This window comes from Bos grunniens, chromosome 4 (genome assembly GCF_055505025.1).
Source record: "Bos grunniens cultivar Pamir isolate PY7600 chromosome 4, Bosgru_T2T1.0, whole genome shotgun sequence".
Lineage (NCBI taxonomy): Eukaryota > Metazoa > Chordata > Mammalia > Artiodactyla > Bovidae > Bos > Bos grunniens.
Window position 1 is genome coordinate 26,674,717 of NC_141168.1, and position 22,970 is coordinate 26,697,686.

The 22,970-nt window shown below is 41.8% G+C and overlaps 1 protein-coding gene across 22 annotated transcripts in view; it reads right to left on the minus strand.

Moving 5' to 3' along the window:
* Positions 1 to 22,970, minus strand: part of NRF1 (nuclear respiratory factor 1) — a 138,509-nt gene that overhangs the window by 16,536 nt on the left and 99,003 nt on the right. For 15 of the 22 annotated variants that reach the window (XM_086395693.1, XM_086395697.1, XM_086395689.1 and 12 more), the window contains 2 exons: positions 20,567 to 20,724; positions 13,613 to 13,737 (listed from right to left, as the gene is read on the minus strand). In XM_086395693.1, coding sequence (XP_086251819.1) covers positions 13,613 to 13,737; positions 20,567 to 20,724 — 283 coding nt within the window. Of the gene's footprint in view, positions 1 to 3,080; positions 3,185 to 3,541; positions 3,690 to 13,612; positions 13,738 to 20,566; positions 20,725 to 22,970 lie in introns of those variants that run through there. The other 7 variants (XR_015162157.1, XR_015162156.1, XR_015162155.1 and 4 more) reach the window with 3 other exon arrangements.

Consider the following 22,970-nt stretch of genomic DNA (forward strand, 5'->3'; position numbering starts at 1 on the left):
AGAAATGCCACCACCCATGCAGGCTGCAGTGCCTGGAAGGGTAGCCTCTTAAGTCTACCCTCCAGCCACTTCCTTCTTTCCACAAAGATGAAGCCCCTGTGGCCTGTTCAGCATCCATTCGCAACAGGCAATTTGCTATACAGAGGCCTGACAATGACACAGAATTTTCAAAAGCATTGGGCAAAAAGGGCCACCAGAAAGGGCAGCAGCAGGAAGTCTGCTTCCCATGCACACCTGTGCCTGGGGTACAGAGGTGTCTTTGACATCTACCCATGGGGTTTACAAATTCCTTTGGGAAACGTGCCAGCACACTGAGTGCTAATGATGCTCATGATATAAAGGTAGATCTTTATAGTCACCTCTTAGTTGAACCAAAGGAAGGATGGGTCATTTCCTCCACAGTGCCCCCGCTAAACTCTGATTTCATGATGTGCTTTTCTTGTCACACTTATTTTCTAATCATGTCTTCTTTAAGCTAACATGAAAACTAATTTGTATTTCTTAAGTATGCAGCAGCTGGGCAGGGGGTGGAGGAGATGGTTCAGGCTTTACCCTGGCTTGCTTAGAGACACTGTCCAAGGATTTAAAATGTGCCATGAGTGATTTGCATGACAGATATTCGGTGTATGGCAACTAAGAATTGACTATATTTACATTTATAAAACCAACAGGGCCATTTCTGTTTCATAGGGCTGCTATGAGGATAAGTAACATTATATTTAAATAATTTAAATTCTTGAGAAAAGAGATATTGTCTAAATTTGAGGTAGTATGGGTGGCTCACATGGTGAAGAATCTGCCCACAATACAGGAGACCTGGGTTCGATCCCTGGGTTGGGAAGATCCCCTAGAGAAGGGAATAGCAATCCACTCCAGCACTCTTGTCTGGAGAATTCCATGGACAAAGGAGCCTGGTGGGCTACAGGCCATGGAGTCGCAAAGAGTCAGACACGACTGAGTGACTAACATACATACACATCGTTATTTCATAAAGGTTTTCTCCCAGGAGTCAAAGCCACCATGTAGTAGCTAACAGAGACGGACATATGGAAGAAACAAGCTTAAAGGTCTGCCCTTACTCCCCAGACTTGCTGAAAATCGAAGATGCCACCAGCTCAGTGCTCAACCCTCAGGAATATTGTCCACACTCCACATTGTACACCAAATGAACAATCCATATACACACTCTTGGCCCCCAAGTGTTCACATGCCCTCTTGTCAATGAGAAGCTCTGTTTAATGAGAAAAGAATTCTTCAGGCAAACAGTGGGGCTGTGAAAGCTGAAGGAAGGGAAGGCCAGGGAGCAGGTCAGCTATAAGTAGACATTCCAAACATTAAAGTCTTTTCTCATAGTTGCAATACATTTTTAGTATCACTATTATTACTATTTTGTGAGAAGTTGGAGGGGCTGAGGAAAGGACACAAGATTCTTGGAGGAAAAATAATTTTAAGGTGAAAAGACAAAGATCATAGTTAAGAAACACCATTGGAAGCTGATCCAAAAATAATCAGGCAAGTTTCCTTTTCTCCTTCCAGCAAGGCTGAAATATTGGGGTGGCCAAAAAGTTTGTTCAGGTTTTTTCCTTAAGTCCAAGGCTCACTTAAGCAGTCAAGACATTTCAGGAGGTTCAGACCAATCTCTACAACAGTCCTGTCCATGAGAACTCACTGTGAAGCAGGGCACAGCGTACCTGTGAGCACCTGACACGTGGCTAGTGTAATTGAGGAGCTGAGTCTTTAATTTTATTTGATTTTAATTAATTTCAGTTTATAAAGGGCTAGAGCAAGGCTCTAAAACCTTCCCAGAGCTTTCAGTGAGCCAACTCCACACCTTAAGCGTGCTTCAACTGCATACACACTGCAGAACATGCTAAGAGTTACTTTTGTTTAGATGGAAACTCAATCTGAAATTAGACACTCTGCATTCACCTAAAATATATTTTCCTGGCATTTCCCTTATTTACATTATAGCTTTTTTCTTTACTGCCCGACCCCATCAACTTATTTTAACATATCCTGCCTCCTGGGTGCCCAGGTGAGAAACTCTGCCAGCACTGGAGAGTACTGCAGTGGAGCTATACATTAGGGCACTACAAGCAGCAGGGGAGGCTGGGTTGGGCACAGTCAGAGAACTGCTGGCCGCCTTGGTGAGCCAATCTGATAGCAGGTCTTTGTAGTCTCACTCACAGCAGTGTCTCAGCTTCCATATTGAGACCCCTTCAATGATTCTCAGATCCATTTGCTAGCTTTACAACAGAAAAGATGTTTCTATCAATTTTACTTTTGAAAACCCCATTTAGGCTCTGAAAACCTCTAAATTGGGGCCTTTCTAATAATGAAGATTTGGTATAATTATAATGTCACAGGCAATCGTGCTGACAAAGCAAAACCAGTATGTCTCCTCGCTGGGCCTTTGCTCTCAACTCTGACCAACAGGAGGAGAAAAGAGGCTTTGTCAGGAGCAGATGTACAGTGGGAGGCCCCGGGAAAGCAGATCTGGTGAATGAAGCAGGTGCCACTTAGACATTCACTTTACTGACTCCAACCACAACCTTCCTTTCATTTGATATCCTGCTCTTGGCAGGAGGATGGGGAAAGAGCATCACACAAAGAGGAAGCATGTTTATCCTGTTCAGATTACTGCTCTGCTAGGCTGCTGCTGCTGCTGCTAGGTTCTGCACATTCGCTCTTTATTAAGCAAATGGTAGAGCTGAGAAGTGAATCCCTGTATTTACACAGGTAATCTGAGAGCCAGAAGGGCCCCAAAACCATAGTGGCTGTGATGTGCAGGCTATCAGAGTTAGAAACAGTGTGCTGACATTCCTTCAAAATCTTAATGCAAGCACAAATAAAAAGAGAAAAGTACACTTAACCAAGAACCTTAAAAACTTTATAAGAATTTCTCCTGTTATGATAATCTAGTTCTTGTGTGAACAGTGATTAATCCCCCTCTTACATGCTTAATTAAAACTGCTTTTTCATCCACATATTGAATAGTAATGATTCCAATTAAACTTGTCCAATTATGGCTCTAGATTTGGTATGCAAAAAAAAAACAAAAACCCTTTACAGAATATTACCTGCAATGACAGGCACCAAGATTCTGTCTTGGTTACAAGGAGCTGGAATCATCTAAGACCAGAATCTGTCTTTCGAATACAAAGACTCAGAAAGATCTGGGGACCTAAAGGGAAGGAGAATGAAATAACGAAACATGTAACTTGGCCTTGAGGACGCTGGAGGTGGAGAGGATGCCGTGGTCAGTGGTGTCTGTCTGCCAGATGGCGGGTACCTTCTCGGCAATCTCTGCCCTGAAGCCCTGACCTGAGAGTCCTCTGCCCAGAACGCCCCTAACTTGTCAAGTTTCCCCAAGCTGAGAATACCAGACACAGACCAACCTGGCTTCACACGTGTGCTAATTCCCTCTGGGGTCCCAAGGAGCCAACTCTGAAGACATTCAGCTTTCAATGTGAAAAACACCTCAAAGCATCTGAAGGACCTGGCCATGGCTCAGATGAGTACTAAGGATCAAGACCAATGTATAGGGGTCATTTCATTGTAAAGGCCCTACCTTTCTCTGAAGGGCCTCAATTAGTAGCAATTCCTTGTGTAAAATGATGAATGCCTGAGGCCACTCCAGTTTATGATGGTGTAGAGGAGATGACACATCCCCTTTGAACTTGCAGACTCTGCAAGGAGAAAGAGGACTCTAAACATCACAATGATACTTTCTTTTTCTTTGGTTGTGCCATGTAGCTTGTGGGATTTTAGTTCCCTGACCAGGGATTGAACGCAGGCCCTCGGCAGTGAGAGCACTGAGTGCTAACCACTGGACCAGCAGGGAATTCCCCACAGTGACACTTTCAAGAGGCAGTTCTGCTCCTTCGGAATGTATCCACAGGTCAGCATCTTTGCAGGAGACAAAGGTACCAAAGAACACCAAAACTAAAAACTCCTTGAGCTGTATAGGCAATGTCTGATGAGTGACAGAAAAGACTTGGTACTTCTGGAGAACTGGGTCTCAGTTTTGTCTGCCCCAGCATGCCTCAGGAATACAATCTTTGTCTATTAGTGCCAGAGGCTTTCTGAAGCAAGGATTCTCAGTGTGAGATTCACTTCCTTCTTCCAGCTCACTGTACCAGATCCTAAGAATGCATCCCAGAGATGTTACGAGTGAACCCTCTGAAGACTAAATCCCTTCCCATTCAATGTGAGTGTTTAATAACAGTAATAGTAGTAGTAGTAAACAGTTATTGTATGCTCACAATGCCCCCCAAATTAGTGCCATCAATGTATATCTTGGGGGAATGGAGGGGGTGGAGATCAGGGTGTCAAAAAAACTGCTACTTCCCTCTGAGAGCTATTCTGGAAGGCATTTTGGACCTCAGATCATAATGAAGCGGGTGGGGAAGGAGGACAAACCTCTATGGTACAAAAGGGCTGGATGAGTAACATACATGAGACAGAGAACTGTAACCCTCTTTGGATTCTAGAATCAAGAGCGCCATCACACATCTCCACGTTCCCATTTCTCAGAAGCAGCCACGTTTCACTGTGAAATCTGGAATTCATCCAATGCTAATGGCTTCTTTCAGACTGTAACCCACAAGGCTCTGGATATTTCATCCTTTTGGGGGCCATGATAAGTCCATTAGCATACCTGCGTTGAAGACGGCTGCAGCTGAGAAGAGGAATTTGCACTTGTGGATCATCCAAGTGGAAATGGGCAAGTGGCCTTGGTTGTGAATACAGGGACCAGAAAGTGAGTCTAGGTGTCGCCACTGCTTCCTGTCTCCGATTTTCCTGCTCAGGACTCTGCAGTGCACAAAAATAGGCCAGCTCTTCTTGCCACCCTCTGCCCAGCTGTTTACTGGCTGCGGATTACTGGAGTCACGTGGCAGGTTTTTTTTAGCAAAGCTCTGCTGTCTCTGAGCTGAGAAGGTCGCTGGAGGAGGCTTATGATGCACTTCTGCCGCCCTCCCCTGTGCAGGGTGGCACAACCTGCCAGAAGGCCACAGTGCTTTTGCTGCGGTCTTCAGAGCAGCACTGTCCAGCAGTGGTGGGGATGCTGCGTATCTGTGTCCTTTAGTAGTCACTAGTTGCATGTGGCGATTTAAACTTGAATGTGAATAAATTAAAATTAAATAAAAAAACTAGTACCTCAGGTCACATATGGCTAACTGAGCACTTTGTGGCTAGTGTGACTGAATAACTGAATTTTTAATTTTATTCAACTTCCATTTAAATTCAAACAGCCACATATAGCTAGTAGCTACCGTACGGGGCACTTTATTTTAACAAATTTTTGGCTGCACCATGCAGCTTGAGGGATCTTAGTTCCCTGACCAGGGATTCAGTCTGGGCACTGGCAATGACAGGTCGAGTCCTAACCACTGGATCGCCAGGGAATTCCCAGGATATAACGTTAGATCTTGGATTTTGACTCCATTTACTTGTTTGCTTCTGTTAAGACTCATCATGACACTGATTTCTAAAGTGAGCAACACATGGCTATGACCATCCCTCAAAACAAGTCTGAAAAACGTGAGCCACACCAAGTAACAGTTTGATCAGATACAGTAAAGATGATGATTTTCATCTGTTTTATACCGTCTTTAGTTTCTTGGTTGAGTGGATTGGCAAAATGGAGTGAAGTGGGGCGAAAGGAGCCCACAGAGGCAGTACAGAGTCCTGGAGATCTGGGTTTGGTTTCACCGTTCAGCAGCTGAGTGACCCTGGGCAAGTCCTAGTGTAGCTGCCTCTACAAAACAAGCTATAAGCTCTGTTCTACCCACCTTCCTGGGTGAAGGGAGGTCAGTGTAGAGTACTTACTTAGTCAACTGCAAGGTGCAGTGGTAGGGCTAGTAGTAGGAGTGTTGATTAAAAAAAAAAAAGAAAAGGAAAGAAGGTAGGAAGAAAAGAAAAAGATGAAGGCCCTAAATAATAATGTTTAATGCACACTGTCAAAAGGCAAATAAGGAGTGAAACTGAAATAGTTATTCTCCTAGTATGACATCTACCAACATGTTTCCCAGAATGAAGATGAATCATCTTAGGAGAAACGTTCAGTTCAGTCACTCAGTTGTGTCTGATTCTTTGCGACCCCATGAATCGCAGCATGCCAGGCCTCCCTGTCCATCACCAACCCCTGGAGTTCACTCAGACTCAGGTCCATCGAGTCAGTGATGCCATCCAGCCATCTCATCCTCTGTTGTCCCCTTCTCCTCCTGCCCCCAATCCCTCCCAGCATCAGAGTCTTTTCCAATGAGTCAACTCTTCACATGAGGTGGCCAAAGTATTAGAGTTTCAGCTTTAGCATGAGTCCTTCCAAAGAACACCCAGGACTGATCTCCTTTAGGATGGACTGGTTGGACCTCCTTGCAGTCCAAGGGACTCAAAGAATCTTCTCCAACACCACAGTTCAAAAGCATCAATTCTTCAGCACTCAGCTTTCTTCACAGTCCAACTCTCACATCCATACATGACCACTGGAAAAACCATAGCCTTGACTAGACAGAGAAATGTTAGCTGACTTAAATGGGGAAGCCCCTCTCTGCAGACAGTGTTTCTCAGGGTGGCCCTTGGAGGACACTGCGCAGGGTCCCACTCTGAGCTCTGCCCTGGCTGCCGCATTCCCCGGTGTGGCACCAGCTTCCCAGGCAGCCCCAGTTCATGGGCTCAGCCTCACCGTTCTTTCTGAGCCACAGCTCAGAGCTCTCCTTATCTGTCCTAAGAAGTGATCGTCCCGGGTCTCTGAGTATGTCCCACACCCCCTCCATTTAAAGAAAGACTTGTGATTCTGAACGGGAAAACAGCTGTATGACAGATGAATCTTCCTGTACTTTTTCTCACAGAACAGGTAATGCCTTGGCTTGGTCTGACTGACACCATCCTAACATCTTAGCTTCCCCTCAGGTCTCCCTGTCAGTGGAAAAGAGGGCCATTTACTTTACAGGATGGTGGCCTGAAAACCCACAGCTCCTGCTCTCAGGGGGCTTGCAGCCTGAGGCTCTCTCCTCACACACACAACCCTGGGGCTCAGGGGCTCACTGCTTCCAATCTAGGAGGCACTGAACTCCCCACTTTTTCATTAAAGGTACAGACAGTCTCACAGTGTCAAAGTAACAACAGTTATTTTAAAGCTATTATCACGCTTTATGGTGACTGAATATGCACATTTACAGTAAAACTTTACTTAATACAGTTTACTTATTTAAAGTTTAAAATATTGAGGCAAAGAGTGATTTAGTGCACACAAGAATAGCATATCCGCATCTTTTGGAGGCTGCAACATTGACATATTTCCTAAGTTAATTAATACTTACATCTTCACTGACTCTTCTGGGAACAAGTCCATATATTAATGGGTCCAGAAAACGAGGACCATAGGAAAAGGGAGAAGGTGAGATGTATTCTATAGTTTATCAAGATGAGCACTGGCACTTTATCTCTTACTCTTAAAGATGAGCTGGAACAAAAGGACACGCTGCAAATAATAATGGATGATGGTGGTGGTGATAATACAGAAAAAGTGAGAAAAAAAAGTCACCCTTTGTGATGGAAGCTGAAATGCTGCTGGAAGAGAACAGCAGCCCTGGACCAAGGAAGGTGATATAACTGACCGCAGGAGCCATTAAACAACGTCACCTTCAATTTCCTTCACTCAAGGTTATAAAAATACTCCCATATATTCCCATTTTTACAGTATTCAACTCTGGACCATAAATCCTTCAACTGTGTAAGGTAAGCACTGGGACCTGTCCTACAGACAGGAAAGCTGGGTCTACTGAACAGTACTGTGCGCTCTGTACCACTTAATGTATTTGGGGGGATGCTTGAGAAGAAACTGATGCTGGCAGCTAATAATAATTTCACATTTATGAATGATGGATCTATGTGCCAAGCACTATGCTAAGTACTTCACAGGAATCTCTTTGTTTATTTAATGCTCCCGACTACCTCATGGTAGTATTATCCTCCTAACTATATAGCTAAGGCTTAAGGAACTTGCCTGAGAGCACAGAGCTCGGCAGTGGTACAGCTTTCAGAGGACCCATCTAGACCTGAAGGTCCTCCCACCTCCCCGCCCTTCCTTTCATTCTCCATGCCACACCAGATACCCTCCGTGACCCTAGCCACAGTTTCTACGGTAGAGGTTCTTCATCTCGGTGGGGGGTGGGGCAATGGGAGCTCTCTCTGATCTACTTGCACTTCTGATCAAAGCTGCAGATTCCAGATAAATCTAAAACTTTTGTGCAGAATTTTTCGCGATCCACAGATCCAAGTTAAGAATACCCTAAAGGTTTCTATAATACACATAAAGCAGGTTTCTACAGAAAGTTAACACACACATGTTGCCTGCTGCAGGTCCAGCTGGGCTGATCTCTTTATAGTAAGTACAGGATGGACCTTTCAGCCATCCTGTCTCACGTGGGAGGCCCTGCTGGATAGGAATGTGTGTTCTAATCTCTCATGCAAGGACCCCACTCAAAAGTCCTGCTCTCCCTTATCTGAACTCTATGTTACTGTCCTCATCCATCTACTCTTTTATCCCCTTTGCTAAAAACACCAATTAAAAAAAAAGTATTCCAGTGATCACGGTTGAGATTAAATTCAACTGGGAAAACACATGCATATTTTTAAAAGTTTTTAAAAAGGCTAAAGAAAAACAAGGAGGTGAAAAAGTGATGACATGGTCAATGTGAAAGGAAGATCAAGGTTTTTTCCTCAAAGAATTTGAAAACTGATTTAGTGTGATCTGGCAGTTGGAATGGATAGTAGAATGTACATTTGTTTATAGTGCAGCAAGACTGAGCGGGGTCTTCAGGTTGTAGGAAACTATGTTGATGAATCTGGGGCAAGAGTCAACATTAGCAAGGCTGTTGCCAGGGCCAGGCCAGAACAAAGAGGGGCATGTGGTACTGAAGAGAAATGAGAAGGGCTGCTCCTCTGTGTGTAATGTAAATGCCTTGTAACAACCAGCTTCAGTGTTCAGAAGACCAGCCCTCCAGCCTACTTCTCCATGCCCCACTTCAGGGCATGGGGAAGGCAGCTGTCTCAGGAAGGACAGCACAGGCAGGGGACAGTCTCTGGGTGCCGGATAGTAGAGATGTATTTTATGAACACTTTGGGGAATGAAATCAAGGGCTGGACGCAGAGCCAAAGGGAAGGCTGCAGTGAGCAGGAGGGGAAGCAGTGGGCCAGTCAACTTGCTCCAGGCAGAAATGTACACCCCCCCAAGCTCTTTCCCACATTCCCCAACCGTACCACCTTGGTCTCTGTTTCCCTGGAGACAGGTGGGGAGACTGAAAGAGCCCGGGCACATACTGAAGGGCAGCAGGAGGGCTTGGGCAGAGGATTCTGAGGAAACAACTCTTCACCTGAGTTTACTTCCTCCTGACCATGATCTCTGTCTCCCTAAACAAGCTCCCCTCATTCTAAACAGCACCCACCCAGGAATCCCCTGGTGGTCCAGAGGTTAGGACCCTGAGCGTTCACTGCTGGGCCCAGGTTTGCTCCCTGGTCAGGGAGCTAAGATTCACATTCTTACATAATGCCATACACCAAAATAAATTCAAGATATTTTATAGTATTTAAAATAAAAATTGAATCCATAGAACTGGAATGTAATTAGATATTGATCTGATTTGGGTCAAAGAGAAACAAGGAAACAAAACTAAAAGTAACAGAAGTGAAATAAAAATAAACTGGGAAAAGCTTGCAACACACACAATAAAGGGATTATATCTTTCTCCTACTGATTTGGAGAAACTCTTTATATATTAAAGACCTCAGTAGAAAAATGGGTGAAGAACACAAATAGACAAATACTAAAATATATATGTGTAGATAAAAACATGGAGAAAAGAGTAAAAATATCTTTCACTAATATTAAAAAAATGCAAATTAAATAAAATTCAACTTATTGCCTACCAAATAGGTATACACATACAAAGTAAATTATGCTAATATCTAATGTTGGTGAGGAGTAACTAAGTGGGTTCTAAACAGTTCTGTTGGAAGTATTAGGAAGGATAAGCTATGTAGAGAGCAAAGATTCATAGGTGTGGGCAAGATTTTGTACCAAGATGAACACTATTATTCATGTTGTAAAAAATTACCAATAACCTAAATTATTGACAATAGAGGACTGATTATTATGATGGATAATATGATGATATATTAGCAAGTATTAAAGTGATCTTTTCAAAAAACATTTAGCCAGATGAAAGTGGTTAAGATATTTCAAAACAAGTTATAAAATAGTACAACATGATCCTAATTAGATTTAAAAAGTTATGAATGGGGTGGGGGAGGCTATATTTTAAAAAACTCAACAAAAACAAAAACAAAACAAACCCTCAAAAAACATTCTGTGTAGCGTGATCATAGATGAGCTTTATAATCAGGACCAAATCAACCCCCCCACCCCCCGCAAGAAAATGCTATGCTCCCCTTTTTTCCTGTGATATTATTAGAAAAGTGCCAACCATTTTAGAAAACACTGATCCTTTCTAAGCAACTCTGGTAAGAAGCTTGATGGACAATAGTTGAAGCAGATGATTCCCATTACCATTATTGATTAACGATGAACTTCAGTTATTTGTTTTGTTTTTTCCCCCATCTAGATTTTTGTCATTTTGTTGTTGTTGTTGAAACAGGGAGGAAGATAAAAGATCTGAAGTGGTCCTGAAGTCCATTATTATTAGCAAAGGGGGTTCTAGGGTACAGAGGATGGTAGAGAGAAAGGAAACCAATGGGCAATTCAAAATTGTACAACCTCTTAAGGTGCGCTGTGGGGGTAAAGCAAGGGATAACTGTTAAAAAGAAAGAAAAGAAAAAGGCAAGGAAAGAACTCAACCAGAGCCCTTTCCCAGCCTTACACATTTTGAAGAGAAAGGCACCTGTGAAAACCTTTTAACTGCACCAAATCATGAAACACCATCATAAAAGACAAAAGACTCATTTTTAACTATTTAAAATGAGAGAACACAAATGAAATAGAGTAATGCTAGTGCTTGAGTAGTCCCTTTAGTGTTGGGGTGGGACAGGATCCAGAAAAAAGGAGAAGGCTTCAGGTACAAGGTCTTTGTCAGGTCTGCCTTGATGCCACTGACCTACACTGCCCTGGCTGTCTCGCACTGGTTACTGTGCTCTAGCAAGTTTCATACGCAGTGGTCCTCCATCCCTGGTGGTTCCATCCTAGAAGACGCTGAAATTCTTGCTTCAGGCCTGAACAGGCCAATATCCACACTGTTCTTATAAGAGTCATCTGCTAGTAGGATTTTTATTTAAGTCATGCTCTGGAATCTGGGATGTATTTTTTTTCTCCCCAGTTATGTCTGTTACCAAATAGCAACTTGTTCTGCTATCATCTGGTTCTTCCTGGTAACAATTCTTGATAATAAATTGGGTCTACTGGCAGATACCATAAGCTTGTCATCACAGAAGTGACAAACAATGCCAACATGACACAATCTGAAATAATGATGAAAAAAGAACCCTTAAAAGTCCAGACAGACAAATTAGTTGGTTAAATGAGAATAATTTGGTTCCAAGTCCCAGAGTAAATCCTACAGCACTCTGGGTAAAAATGTTAGAAGACAGAAGAAGGTGTATCAGAATTACTTGGGTCATATCCAACATTTGATTCATCTTCTGAATTGCCAAGGTATAGATGGCATGATGTGAGCCTTTGTCTAATATTAGTAGGATGTGGCACAACTCAATGGTCTGATTTGATGGCTGAGTAGACATATCTACTTGGCGGGAGACCCAGAGAGTTCTTACACTTACCTATTAACTCCTCTATCTGAAAAGGTGAGCCTAGGGAGGAGACAGAACTACAAAGCAGTCTCTTCTTGCTCAGACAGGTCAAGACCATTAGAAGGGATAACAAAGTCTCCCATCAAATCCACACTGGGAAGTATTTTCAGCAGTTTCATAGTGAAAAGGGATAGTTCCCAGGTGGTACTAGTGGTAAAGAGCTCGCCTGACAATGCAGATGTAAGTGATGTGGGTTTGATCCCTGGGTTAGGAAGATCCCCTACAGGAAATGGCAACCCACTCCAGTATTCTTGTCTGGAGAATCCCATGGACAGAGGAGCCTGGTGAGATATAGTCCATAGGGTCACAAAGAGTTGGACGCGACTTAGCATGCATGCACGCATAATGAGTAACAGTAATTGCAATTCAGAATGTGACATAATCAGATATCCCATCCTTCTCCATTTAAGGTAGATGAAGACTCAGATATGGAACAGAAAAAGAAAAGAAAACAAGAGTAGGATTCTAGCTAAAGAGGGAAGATTTCCTTAATTCAAACTATGGTTCATTTCATCCTGAATATACATGGCTGTAAGATGCCCTTTACTTTGCAGTGCTCTGGTCAAGATCAACTCTATCTCTATTTGGGTTAGTTCACAAAAGCCCCTAGCCCTACAGAAAAAGCAGGCTGTCATTGTAATATGTTTGTTTGTTTGTCTGTATGAAGAAAATGATGCTCAGAAGCCACACGGTTCTTTACATTTCCTATTGTTCTCTGGAAGACCGAAGTGCTTTCTTCTCCCCACTTTTGAAGAATGATGCAGCATTTTGTCTTTCTTCAAAGACTTTTCCACTAACATATTATTCTGTTCTTAGGAATCTATCCTTCAAAAAGTGCCAAGGGCTTTTCTTTTAGCCACTCATGCCACTAAGGAATTGTCTGCCTAAATAAAAGTATGTTATTATTATCCTCTTTCTAGGACTTTAAACTACAGATCTCCAAAAACCATAGAGTAGTTAATTTGTCCTACTTAAACATTATATGTACATTTTAAACGCTCAATAAACAGTTGCACAGAGTCTCACAGAGCAAGGCTGGTCCTCCTGTTGACCAGACTTCTGAGGCACTTTCCCAGGCAGCCCAGTTTTGATAACTGACTCCCAAAGCCTGCTGAAATGGATTCAGAGAGCTGCACTGGAGCTGGAAATCCCTGTCAACGTATTTCTATGAACTTTATCTCTTTTGTTTATTCAGGATAGCACCAATATCCAGAAAATCAAAGAGCTGGGAAAGAAGGGCAGAGTAGTGGCATGTTATTGGCTCAGTCCAGAGGTCTTTGGTGAGGCCGCACTGAACAAGAAGCAGAACGCATAGCATCAACCAGAAAAGCGCCTTTATCACAGCCTGCTGGCTGACCTTGATATGAGATGGTGCTACCTTTCTCAAGATGGTCAGAACACTCTTTGTTACCCCAATGCACTCGCCCACAAGAGAGTCTCTGCTCTACTAAAGGACACTCCTCTACACCATGGGAGAAAAAGGATAAAATGCACCTCACAGAAAAATTTTAAATCCTTCTCAGCAAGTCCTGTCACAGCAAACAGTTACTTCTCAAATAAGCCATTCAGTTAGGTAGCCACTATTTTGACTCCTTCCTCCCCCACAGGAAACCCAAAGTCTCCTACTAGGGAAAGCAATCAGAGGCTCCTAGAATTTTTCTAGGTATCAACTGCCTACCAATATAAACTCAAAGTTCATCTTCATTCTGAAGGGCTTGTCAGTCATGTCATGAAGGTTTCGGTGGAAACAGGGAAGAAGTTCGATAAAATATTCATGCTGTCTTACCATTAGCATCTTGGACTCCAGTAAGTGCTCCGACAGCTGCTGCGGTTTCCCCAGACAGGACGATCTGTCCCCCCCCTTGCAAGGTGGCCTCGGCCAGGGTGGCGACAGCATGGGCGGCAGCTTCGCTGTGGGTACAGGAACAGGAGGGGGATGTGTGAGGCGAAGGAGAACAGTGCTGCAGCAAGACAAACCAACTTCCAACCCTTCCTAGGATGGCTCCCTGACTCCATGTTTGAGAGCCTCCCAGCAAACAAGGGATTCCAGTGTTACTGAGAGAACCAGAGCAATTTTTAAATGATAATAGTAAATAGCTAGAGAAATGCCAAGTCTTTCATACTTATACAGCTAGAGTGAGGCTTTTCTTTAAACCTAGCAAATGGGTGTTTGAGGACAGACGGCACTCCTTCCCAGTCTCTTTTTTATCAGTATCAACAGAGTGCTTGCAAGTCATAGTGGGAGCTCTGATACAAAGTCACAATGCAAAAGCCATTTTGGTTGTGGATCACAAGGTTTTCTTTTTCTCTTTTCTCTTACACAAGGAGGACCATCTGAAACTGCCCTTTTATGGCCAAGCATGGATGATAATATGAGGAGTCAGAAACCTGGTTTTTTTAATTCAATTAATATTAAATAACAACTGTTCAATACTCTATAGTAACATATATGAGAAAAGAATCTAAAAAAGAATAGGTATATGTGTAACTAAATCATTTTGCTGTACACCTGAAATTAACACAACATTGTAAATCAATTATACTCCAATATAAAACAAAAAAATTAAAATATTCATAAAAATATATTAAATAATAACAACTTGATTTACATCTATGATTCCAAATACAGAGTAATGGTTGACTGGTATCTTGCAAAGTTCACCCCTTCCTTTTGCCTCATGTATATGTAGGCAACACTAAATTAACACTTAAAAGTTTAAATTATCATTATAAGCCCAAACTCCTTGATTCAAAACTTAATAAATAAATCTTCCTTCACTGCAAAGCAAACACTTTGTAGAACAGAAAGATATTAGCCATCTCTTTACACGCTATTCTAACAGTTTGTATCTCATTTTTCTTTTCTTTACTATATACATAAATATTCATTTTTACTGATTCTGTGATGATACAAACTATAAAATGTATTATTACTGTTTTATGTGCCAATAAAAAAGAAAAGTTCCTGTGAATTCCCTGGTGGTTCCCCTGGTCAGAGAACTAAGATCCCCAAGCCACGTGGTGTGGCCAAAAAAAAAGTTCCTGACAATTGTAATCATAAGATTATAGTTTACCATCCAAACTTCAGAGATGTTAAAATATCGGGTGCTGGGGGAGAGCAAGTGACGAAATACTAGATAAATTCAGCACCTCTCCTGGGAAAGTATCAGGTACCACTTTGCAAAGGTACTGAGGGAATATCAAAAGTGGGCCTGGAGGAGAGAAGGTGGCGTCACTTAGCTTATCAGAGGTGGACGAAGTTCTGGGTCAGACACTGCCTAAGCCAGTGGATTCAGCTTCACTATAGCTGCAGACTCTGCCGTAACTACGGCAGTCATCTTGAAGGGCAAAGGGCTGTGGACTGCTGAGGGCAAACGTGCCATGACTGCGGGCAGAGCAACATGTACCAAACTCAACAGTGTCATGTCCACCTGAGAAAGTCAACAAACAAGTAAAGCAACTGACATAATCGTTCTTCTGGGGAAGACTTCTTTAACACTATAAGGATTCTGGAAGAAGTCTGAGAAGTCCAATGGACAAAAAAGTCTCATTAAATAGAAAACTCTCCCCTCTTGCTAACTTGCTTTGCTTTTTAAATTATGTGTGTTTAAAAAGTTATTTTTCTCTGATAATAAAATGCATGGAGAAACTCATAAAAATTTCATTAAGTATAAAAGAAAATTTTAAAACTTCGAGTTACTTTCCTAATAATCTTAAACACTTTAACCAGATAGTCAAGATCATACTGTATTACAGTTTTATCGCCTGCTTTTCTTACCTAACTTTGTATTTCCCCATGTAAATATTCTTTGACATTTGTTCAAAATAATAAGAGCAAAATTGCTGATTTTCCCCACTTTCCTAGTTGCTCAGCTGTGGATGTTTTTAATTTCCAGCCTTCTTTGTCTGACTTAGTCCAAGATATTATACATTTCAATTTTTTTACTTCCTTTATAAAAAAATTTGGGGATGGAATTGAGGTTGAGCAAAAAAGCTGGACAAAATCAGAGCTTCCATACAGCCCCTTTAAAAGTCAAGATCAATCTCTACGCTAAAATGTACTTCAGATCTGATATCAACAGCCAGTCATTCCACAGTACCTGTAACATGAATTCAGAGGCAAAGTGGACCCTTGACCTGGAATTACTACTAAGGCTACTCTTTACATTTTACAAGGTAGATTTTAATTTTAGGGTCCATCATAACTATTTATTAGAGATGGTAAAACAAATGATTATTTAGTGCCTAAGACCCATAACTTTGCATATTTTTCTGAGAAACTTGTATCAAATACTACCAGACAATTCAACAGTGTTCAGCTATCACTTATTAATGATAAAAATATTTAACACTCTGACCTGAGACTTCACGGAAAGCCAAAAAGTTGAAAAGGCTTCAACTATGTGGTACTCTGAAGAAGAAAGCTGGTTTTTGAGAATTGTTTATATGGAAATAGGAGCTTTGTTTACAGGTCGCCTCACGACTGCTCATTCCCCACAGTTTTTTTTTAATCACAATCTACAATAATCTTATTTCTACGACCATCAGAGGTGCTGCCCTGCCGCTCTCGGATGCATGCTTCCAGCATGGGGTTTCCCAGGCTCCAAGAGGGGAACAGTTACCCAAGCCCTGACCTGGAAGAGTCCCTGTATCCAGTCACACCCATTTTATGATGCCTGAAAATCTAAATATTTGAAGTCATTTTCTTTGATACCTTTCTAAAGTATGTTATGCGAGGAGAAAAGCTGTGAACCAGCAACGACTAAGGCAACCTGGGGAGCCAGGGATGAGCGGTCTGATGGGGTGACAGGTCTGCACGTTGGTGAGGTTACTTACTGCATGCCCCGTCAGGAGTCAGGGGCAAAGCAGTGACGGATGAATCTTTCACCTGGAGCATGAAGACAATGGTGCCACCAGTGGTCAGCAGACAATTATTTCCAAATCTACTCTAACCACTTACACTAGACTTCATGGGAAATGATCAAATGATATGCTGCTAGAAAAAGATTACCTTTACTTAAAAGGTGAATCAGGATCAAAATGTCACTAAGCCACTACTCTACAATTTTTTAACAAGTCATTTCCAAACCAGAATTACAATGAGAAATTTCCATCAACTCCCCCCTCTCCCTTTTTTTCCATCAACTTTTTATCTGCAAGTGTCTAACCTTCATCTACAGGAAAAAGAGGCAGCTGCATTCTCTGCCCTCCATTTCCAGATAAGATTTCTGAACTAGGTTGTCCATCCCACGTTAGTGGACAAATAAATACAAATCTATATATTAAAGCCATGCTTTGTTTTAATAATATCTCTAATTTTAAGCCAATATTTTCCTTTAAAAAACGGTAAGAGTAAATTTTTCTTTAAAAATAGGATTCACTTCCTTTTTTAAAGCCAAGCCTCTTCACTGCAAAAGAACAGCAACTCTAACTTCCTGGGGCATTTCTCTCCCCACAGCACTGAGTCACAGCACCATACACAGTAGAGACGCAGTAAAAACCATCTCCCTGTCAACAACACAGCACACATTTATAGGAGGGCAAACATCGATTCAGTCTACCCATATTTATCATGCATCCTTATGTACAAAGACTGTACTGACTCTGCAGGACCTAGAATGTAAGTCTAGGATGACTTAAACCAACAGACTGAAACTTGAATCACTGTACTGCAACTAGCAAATTGTGATTTCACTTGCTTTCACGTTGGCCTGTTCAGGGTGAACAGTTTTTTTTGTTTTTTTTTTGAGTTGTGATGCTCTGCTTTTCATTTGTTCATTTTGACTCTCTATCTCCTTCCTAGAAGTACTGATTGATTCTGTATTTTGAAAATAATTAAAATTAACAAGTTTCCAAGGTATTCAATGACGATTTCTCCATACCCCTTTTCGGTTATTGTAAAGCCGGGGTGGGCGACAGGTTGTGACCCCAGGGCCCTCAGTCTAACTTGCTATACAAAACTGCTAACAGCATGGCTGGAAAAAAGAAGGCCTGTTCTGCACCTGCCCGACCGCCTTTCCCATTAGCAGCTGAGGGCGCCCTCTGTCTTGTGCCCACCTGCCGTTCCACGTGGCCAGCCTCTCTCTCTTTAGTCTGTGCCCACACCTGCTGCTTACAGTGCAGCAAAGGTGCAGGTGACTGTTAAGAGAACCAGGCCTGTTCCACCTGCACCCGAAAGAGATGGCTGGAAGAGAGCAGCTCTATGAAATCGTGTTACCACAGGAACAAAGCCCAGATTCACAGTATTTTTCACCAACCACAGAGAAGCAAACACCAAGGGCTTGTGTTTCAAGCCCAACCCTCCTGACATTAGACAGTGATAACAGCTCCTGGAATTAGGAGCCCATGATGTTCCCCTAACAGCCTGCAATGTCTAGTCATCACTGCCAGGCTTGGTTACTTCACCTCCAGCAGAGGCTGCAACACACCATCCCCCAACACTCACTGGGGCCATGATTGCAAACAGATTTCAACATCTCTTTACTCCTCCTTCATGCCACGGTGAACCATATTCTCCTTCCTTTGGAGTAAACACTGTAGCTGCCTCAGCTGCCTCTGAGTTTGTTAACAAGCCCCCAGGGGAAACCATTACCCTCCTTGTCTTTGGAAAAAAGCCCTGGTCCTCACACTAAAGGGAGCCAGAAATGTGCCTCATATTTTCCAGCATACAGGGTTCTCAGGACACATACTTCACTGGACCGTCCAAGGTGCTGGCTCAATGACATGAAATTTTTCTGGCCTTCAATGGTGGCCTGTTAAGGCCCCGTCCATCAGTGAGGGGTTACCAAACCAAAAGGAAGGAGTGTCTCACTCTGGTCTTGGTTTTCAGGAAGTTTATCTGTGTCTTCTCTCAAAGGTACGAGTGGGCTTGAGTCACAGTGCAGGAGACCAAATAAGACTTTCATGTCAGTGAAAAATGATACGGTTCAATGGGCTAAGAAAAAAGTTTCTGTTCCAGGTCTCTCAGGGACTCACTGGTAATTCTGGAAGGATAAGCATGTATATGTTTCAGTTCAATCACCAAGTCCTGGCCATACTTCCTTCAAAATCCAGTCACTTTATCTCCACTCTTACTAGTAGTTTCCAAGCCTTTGACAAGTCACAAGTGGACCACCTCTTCTCAAGTGGACTTCCATTTCTAATCTCTTCTTACTATAAGCAATTCTGAATAGATGAATCTTAAAATCTAAGTTAAATGATAATAAATATAAATCCTGAAATGCTGACTACAGGCCAGCCAGTTTGATGAGACTTATATCCATCATTTCAATGAATCTTTACGGTTCTACATGATGAAAATTATCCTTATTTGATGAGACCAATGCTCAGGGGTGAAATTTCTCAAGACAGTATGACAACTATATGGCAGAGGAAGGATTCAAACCTGAACCAATATGACCTCAGAAATGGTCTCAGCAACTGTACTATACAGCCTCATGGAAACCTGTACCTAACTAAGCCTATCAAGGCCTTCTACTGTCCATCACAGCCAATCTAAACTTTATCTGATGCTTATATTTTGAAGGAGGTGATCCCCTTCTGAATTCCCCCTATGTTCATAGTCTACACTATACAATTATACAGTGAATTACACTCTAACTAATATGTTTGCTAAGTGTTTTACTGAAATCAATCTACCAACCACATTATTATTTCTTTAATGGCAGACATTGTATTTTAGAGCACTCGTTATATACAATCTTACCTAGTAGAGTGCTGGCATGTCACAAGAATTCAGCGACCATTTGAGACTAACAGCTGCTGCACATAATGATAACAGCAGCCTTACCATACGCTGGACACTAATCTGAGGCTCTCATATGCACTGGCTTTTCCAACTCTCACTCTAGTTCTCACAGTAGGTACTGTCTTTACCCCCGTTTTACACAGAGGAAAGCCTGGGCATTGAGGTCAAGTAAACTGCCCAAGTCAAACAGCTAGTAAGGGACAGAGATGGGATTCAAACCCAGGTAACCTGGCCTCAAAGCACACCCTCTTAACCATTATTTAAAGTATCTGGGTCCATTGAAAATAAAATTGTGTTAGCAATGAACAAGAAGAATAATAATATGGGGATGATTTTTTTCTGTCAACAATCAATAGAAGGAACAACATGGAAAACAATACAATTTCGTTTTGGGAACTACTTCTTACTAGAGTATTCCATTCACAGTATCCTTCCTAAGTATATCTGAAGAAAAAAGGTTCAGTTTTTCCCCAATAATCCAAAACTTATTTTATTTCAAAGGCACTGATAAGCAAAGAACAAATTTCTTGAAAAGTCAGTAAAGTTAGCTCCTGATCAGCTAAAACACGGATTAATATCCATAACAAAAAGCAGTTTCTTTGTAGGGTAAAAGGAAAATCAATCCCAAAGCTTCTTGATTTTTTTTTTTTTTTATTATTACATCCTTTGGTCCCTTTAAAAACACAAGGTACACCTTGCTGTTGCTTTTGGTCTGTTAATGATCACAGAACAGGATACAGCAAAAGGGACCCATATCCCTGACCAGCAGGTTTTAGCAGGAAGTCAGAAAGGCTGAACTGGTTGCTGGGGGTGGAGTGGAATGGGAATAGGGTGGGTGAGGGCTGATTACAAGACAACTTTACAATATCTTATGGGTTAAGAGTATTAAGTTTCAAATGCCAGTTGTGACAAAGTGAGGTACGACGTTTCTCTTTACATCTGTATACAGGGACAGAGTCACCCTCCTCTTTTATTGCCCACCCCTGCCTCCACCTGTTGAGTGCCATGGTGACCGTAGCTCCCTGTTGCATCTCCTGAGAAGCTGCAACTGCGGCCTCTGCCAATGATGCTACCGCCTGGGTGGCCTCTGACGCTTGCGTTGTCTGGATGGTCATCTCACCCCCCTGTAACGTGGCCCAGTTTTGTTCCACCTGAGGCAGAAAAGGACAGGCTAGTTAAAAAAATCAGTCACAAGAGGATGGGGATTATGATTTCAAAAGTCATATTTCTAAAAAATTGCCATGTGCTCAGCCAAATACATACAAACTATAAATTAACATGACTTACAATGTATAGGACAGGGTTTTTAGCATGATATTTTTTGGGTTAAAAAGGAGGTACTAGAATATATATTTGAATTTGCTTACGTTTGCACAAAGAAATTCTGGAAGGACACAAAAGAAACCAATGAAAATATTTTCCTTAGTGTGTGTGGAGATGTGGGAATAGGTTGGATAGAAAACAGAAAGCAAGATTTTCCACTGTATCCTTTCAAATAATTTTCAAAATATCTGAGTTTTTGAACAAACCATAAGTATACTTCTAAAAAAACATTCAACCTGGACCAAAGGGGATACAGTGCCAGTATTCCAGACTCTTTGCCAAAGGCCACTACCATCACCTGTTTCTCCATTTCTCCTGCATTTCTCTGCAGGGATATTCTCTGATATATGAGCGTATTTAGACACACACACACACTCTGAAGAAAAACTGCAGCATATGCTACATATATTCTTATACCCTGCTTTTTTCACAAACAATACAGCTCTGAAATGATTCTAACTTGGAATGTATCAAACTACTTCATACGTTCATGATTCATAATAATGGCTGCATAGCATTACATAGATACACATGATTTATTTAACCAGTCATTTTTTTAAAGGGCATTTAAGTAGCTTCCAATGCTTTGCTATTACAAACAGTACTGGATGATATATAGTACTTTGTATAGTTTATGTGAGTCTACTTATTCAGTAAATTCCTAGAGGTAGAATTATATATCAAAATTACTTATTTTTATTTTTGATGGAAACTGCCAAATTTAATAAATAAATTTTTTTAATGTAGCAAAAACTGTTTTTTTTTTACTGGTGAGGAATTATGAAGAAACAAAACAACCAACAAAACAAAACAAAAAACCATACTATCTGGTTATTCGAGTAGATCAAAATTCAGCTTTTTTAGATCTAGCACAGGGTTTCTCAGCCTTGGCACTATTGACATTTTAGGTTAAACAATTCTTTGAGTTCTGTCCTGTGCATTGTAGGAAATTTAACAGCATCCTCCCCAGTCATGAGAATCAAAAATATCTCCAGACACTGCCAAATGTCCTCTCTGATGGGCATAGGGGTGTATCTGGCTGACAATGACTGATTTCAGTATAATGCTTTGCATTAAGAGATTCCATCCCCCCATCCCCCAGTTCTGGATACCTGAATCTAGCTACTTCAGTCCATTTTGTTCAATAAATACTGTTGAGTATCTCTCCCATCCACCACCACCAAAACCCAAAAAGCAGCAGGGGCAATGAAAGCCATTTCAGTTCTAAAACATGGCAGGTGATAAGCCAAGCAGCTCAGGTATAGTATTTCTACAGATTCAGGTCTTAGGATGCTAGCTCTTCTTACTGGAGCTCCCACGGGGGCCCAGTGCTAGTTCACTTGTGCTGGGACATTACCGTGTCCCAAAGAAAGTATCACAAGCTCTAAGAGAACAGATCCTTAAAATGCCTCCCTCTTTGGTTCTATTGCTATACTTTGATTATCACAGTGCTTCTCCAAATGTTTGTCAAAGGCCCCCCAGAGAATGAGACACCCCTCTGAGCTACCTTAGTATGTGCCCTGAGTTCTTATGGGCAGTGGGTTGTGGCTGCAAGCCTTCCATGCTCTAAGAGCCAGAGACATCCTACTTCTTTCCTTTAAAGCTGCAAAGGTGCCCACTCAGGAATTCACAAAACTCTTGCTTCTTAAGATATTATCGCTTTGATCTTATTACCCCAATGAGCATCACAGAAAACAACATCATTTGAGATGATGAATTACATTCCCAATTTCTAGATGGCCGATGATTCTATTCTGAAAATCAGCTGAAGCTGGCCAGCCCTGTAGCATTTCCTCTTTCCAGATCTGCCCCACTATACTTCTGCCCACCCTGCTGCAGAGTGTGGCCCTGTGCAGCTCTCCCAAGTACTCAGGCTCAACTCGCAGCAGCAACTTCATACACATGCATTTAGTTACAGCTATTATTTGCAGTGGAAATGGTATTAGAATGTTGCCATATACAGTATACGTTAAGGAAGTTGAATTTATGGCACAGATTAATGGATTGTGGTGAAGGGTAGAGAAGAAGTAGGAATAAGAAGTACATGAAGAGATTTTTATTCAGAGTATTGATA